General features: G+C 36.7%; 1 protein-coding gene across 1 annotated transcript; it reads left to right on the top strand.

The window, feature by feature from the left end:
* The first annotated feature begins 1,775 nt into the window (after nt 1-1,775).
* Nucleotides 1,776-3,688, top strand: LOC122046438 (40S ribosomal protein S5-like). Its single transcript, XM_042607140.1, has 4 exons — nt 1,776-1,906; nt 2,535-2,806; nt 3,150-3,353; nt 3,433-3,688. Exons 1-4 carry the CDS (start codon nt 1,847-1,849, stop codon nt 3,485-3,487), a joined length of 591 nt encoding a protein of 196 aa, XP_042463074.1. The 5' UTR covers nt 1,776-1,846; the 3' UTR covers nt 3,488-3,688.
* Nucleotides 3,689-4,267: the final 579 nt, after the last annotated feature.

Raw genomic sequence — 4,267 nt, forward strand, 5'->3', positions numbered from 1 at the left:
AGTCTCCATACTTGGGCTTTTCCTGTGCCAAGCTCCCTGCTTGGACTTTTCCCGTGCCAAGTCTCCATACTTGGACTTTTCTCTTCGTGTCAAGTATCCGGTCACTCCCTTGACCTACTTGACCTTCTCATCACCAGATGACCGATCACCCTTGATTCATCTTGCTGCCGGCTAAGCCTAGCGACAGGCCAAGGGCAATCGTGACCTAGGGGCAACTGCGACCAGCCAGGGCCTGCCGCAGGCTCCCTCAGCCTGCCAAGGGTTGACGCATGCTCCCATGATAGGCCAAGGCCTGTCGTGGGCTCCGACGGCCGGCCAACGCCAGCTGTCGTCGGCCGAGTGACAAAAGACACGTTAGAGTTAGAAGGGTTACTTTGTCGGAAATCGCCACAACAAAACCTCCTACACGTGCAGCCGCCGCCAAGTGAAACTAGGGCTAATCAAAGGGCGATGGGCAAAGGGATTGGGTTAAAAAGTTAGGGGTTTTTGTGATAAAAATAATTTCGTTGCAAATCTGCGACAAATGCAAGAATTCTTCGCAGAAGGTTAATTTTTTTAAAAATAAAATTTTCAAAGTCGATTGAGGTAGCTAGAGAGCTCTGAATGAGATGAAATCAATTCCTATAGATTCTTATAAATCCCCTGATTATATAAATCTCTTCAAACACTAATTTTAATCAATCGATGATTTTTTTAACTCGAAGGTATCTGAAAAATGTTAACCTCAACTGACTTCGAAAAATTTATTTCTAAAAAAAAACAAATTAACATTCTGTATGGAAAAGAAATATCAAATGAACATTCTTAAAAAAAAAAAGGGTTAAAAGAGTCTCCATTGTATGTTTATTTTTCCTTTTTTTTTTTTATTTTATTTTATTGTAACAGCTATCAATAACAATATATATAAAAACTATCGAGTAGCTATTATAATATTGTTCTTTATTTTCAATTGTATTGTAAAAAAATAATAAATCTAGTTAGCCTCATTCATTAGCCTTGGAGGTGATCGATTTAGCCCTACAAAATTTTTCTACCGACTATCAGGATAAATCGAGAAGTATTTACAGCGGGTGGTCAAGAAGTCTAACATCCTTTGGTTGCGCGTCCTATTTAGAGGAAAAATTTCTATAAATTCGTCATAACTAAGGATCGAACCGTGGGTATCTGGGTGACAACCTAAATACCTAGGGCATTTTCAATTTATTGTAATAGTTATAATTAGCTATTAAAGTTATTATATAACTACTATAACATATTTATAAGTTATTATGTAGCTGTTACACTATGTAATATCTAATACAAATAATGTTATAGTATTGTAACTATTATTTTGTAACTTTTACAACTATTATAAATTGATTTTGATTAATTTAAATAATTTAATTAAATTTAAATAATTTTAATCATTGATAGGCAGTATTTTGATACAGTGATATTAAAAATTTATAATTGAAAGCTTAGAGTTTTAAAATTCAAAATTTAATTACAATATGTACTAGCCACCAATATCAGTTATAACGTGCAATAGCCATCCCTTGCTGCTATAGCGTTGTTGAAATAAAGAGTATTTTTAGAATAAAATCACCTTTTATTTATTTATTTATTTATTAAAAAAAGTCAGCTTTTTTATTAATTTATAAAATTTGAAACGGGTTTTGATTTTTGATTTTTAATAATGTTTAACATAGCCTAAGTGTGTTCCATCTTGCACCGTCCATTTAGTCGCTCGTGATCGAGCGGCCGATATAAATAATTATTGGATCCCGAAGCTTCTGCATCCGTTTCATTAGGGTTTTCTTTCCGCCGTTGGTGGACTAGGCCGCGCTACAATCCTTACTCTGCGTCGATGGCGATCCAGCAACAGGAGGTTAAGCTCTTTAATCGCTGGTCGTTCGACGATGTCGAGGTTAGAACTCTCACTCCGTGGTGTTTCCGCAGCCTGTTGCTCTTAGCACCTGCGTTGACCATGTGAATCTCATGATGTTATTTAGCGCGTATGATCTGCTTTAAGGTTGATTTTCGATATTTTTAGGCCTTATCTGCCATTTTTTTTAAATATAATCTTTGCATGATGTGTTAGTAATACTTGGAATTTTAGATAACCAGTTCATTCTTTGAGAGAGCTAGGATTTTTCAGTATGCACAAATGAAAAATACGGCCTTTATTATCTATCAGTTCACAGATTTTTGTGGAGTACTTATTGATTTACCGGCAATAGCTTGTACAAGCGCTGATTACCCAACTTTTCCCAGCAACAGATTGCACAAACAGAGATAAGATTCTAGTAGCCGACCAAACATGGCTCCATGATCGAGCAAACAGTGAACTTTGATTTATCATCATACTGTATCTGAATTGCAATATGCCTATAAAGAGCAAATACTGGATAAATTATGTTTGTTTAAATTTATTTGCACACTTTTTAGTTGAATTATAGTATGCAACACATCTTTCAATCCACATAGTCATAAAATGGAGATGTTCTCCTATTATTTACTCCAGCAAGATTAGATTAATCTTCTGCTAACTCCAGGTCAGTGACATGTCTCTTGCTGATTACATTGCTGTGACTCCTCCAAAACATGCTACATACCTTCCTCATACTGCTGGAAGATATTCTGCTAAGAGGTTCCGCAAGGCTCAATGCCCAATTATTGAAAGACTTACCAATTCTTTGATGATGCATGGCCGGAACAATGGAAAGAAGCTTATGGCTGTCTGCATAATTAAACATGCTATGGAAATTATTCATTTGCTTACTGATGCAAATCCAATCCAAATTGTGGTTGATGCGATCATTAACAGGTAATTGAATTTTAAACTTGAATCTCATTGCAAGGATGGGTAATGAGGCATACTACATTTCACTTCTCAACCTTGTTTCAGAAAAAACTTTTAAGACTAACCCAAGGCAACTATCTAATAAATAAAGATGGAAACATTGTGTACTAGTTATGCATATCAAAATGATTTTTTTTGCTTTGTTTTCAGGATTTCATGTTAATCTCACTTGAGTGTGCTTGAAACTTGTATATTATTTTTATTGGCATAAACATTATATTATTATTGGGAGGGTTAAGGTAAGACACTCAGATGCTTGTAACATGTTGAACATAGAGATGTTTCTTTTTTCTTATCTGCATGCCAGTGGTCCAAGAGAAGATGCTACTCGAATTGGGTCTGCTGGTGTTGTCCGGCGTCAGGCAGTTGATATCTCCCCACTGAGGCGAGTTAACCAGGCGATTTACCTCCTCACTACTGGTGCACGAGAAAGTGCTTTCAGAAACATCAAGACAATTGCTGAGTGCTTGGCTGATGAGTTAATTAATGCAGCAAAGGGTTCCTCCAACAGGTGAGTTCTTCAAGAGCTTTTCTGATACTCTGTATTTTGTTCTTCCATATCAACCTTATGTTATGTGTGCATTTAACAGCTATGCGATCAAGAAGAAGGATGAAATTGAGCGTGTTGCCAAGGCAAATCGTTGAGCTTGTTGGCTTTCAAATCTACACTCCTTCCTGTTGCACTGTAGGCTTTTCATTGGTTATGAAAATTTTCTTGTAATCTCAGGTATCTTTTAAGCTAAATGAGTATTTAAACTCACATATGCTTTTAGCTAAACTAAATTCTGGATGCTAGAGTAAATTTCAGATTCAAAGAGCTATTCAGTCTCGCACATTGTTACCAAAGGTTGGAGTTTTTCCTTGCCGTTGTGGCTGGTTGTCGGATATATTTTTATCACAATTCCTTTCTATTGAGATGGTAAAAAGCACTCTAATGTGTTGATCACTAGTGCATCTATCGTCCCAACCCAATGGTGCCCAACTCTGCTGGAGAGGTTGTCCTACTATGAGAATTGCATCTTCAATTCAGATAGATCACCCTAGTTGCAAAACTGAAAAAAACAACTGCAAGTTACGTTTATTATTATCAATAAATAAATTGGAGAAGAGACATTTCTCCGGTGATTGCACTATACCCAGCTTCGACAGCGAAAGTTTTGGATGGAGATGATGAACCACCAAGCATCCCATAAATCTTGGTTATATAGCCTCTATAAGCACAAAACCATCCAACTGGACTTAGCCCTTGACCTTGTCTTGGAAGTCTTCAGAACAAGGATAGTTGAATTTGATAAAAGCAAGGAACTTCTCCAGGCACTAAAAGCCTGACTTGTTGTCATGCTTTTAGTGCCTTTTGCTTCAGTCAAGTATTCTACGGTTTAACAACTCATAGGGGTATACGTCAAGAATAGAAATTCTATGGTT

The sequence above is a fragment of the Zingiber officinale genome, chromosome 2B (assembly GCF_018446385.1).
Source record: "Zingiber officinale cultivar Zhangliang chromosome 2B, Zo_v1.1, whole genome shotgun sequence".
Lineage (NCBI taxonomy): Eukaryota > Viridiplantae > Streptophyta > Magnoliopsida > Zingiberales > Zingiberaceae > Zingiber > Zingiber officinale.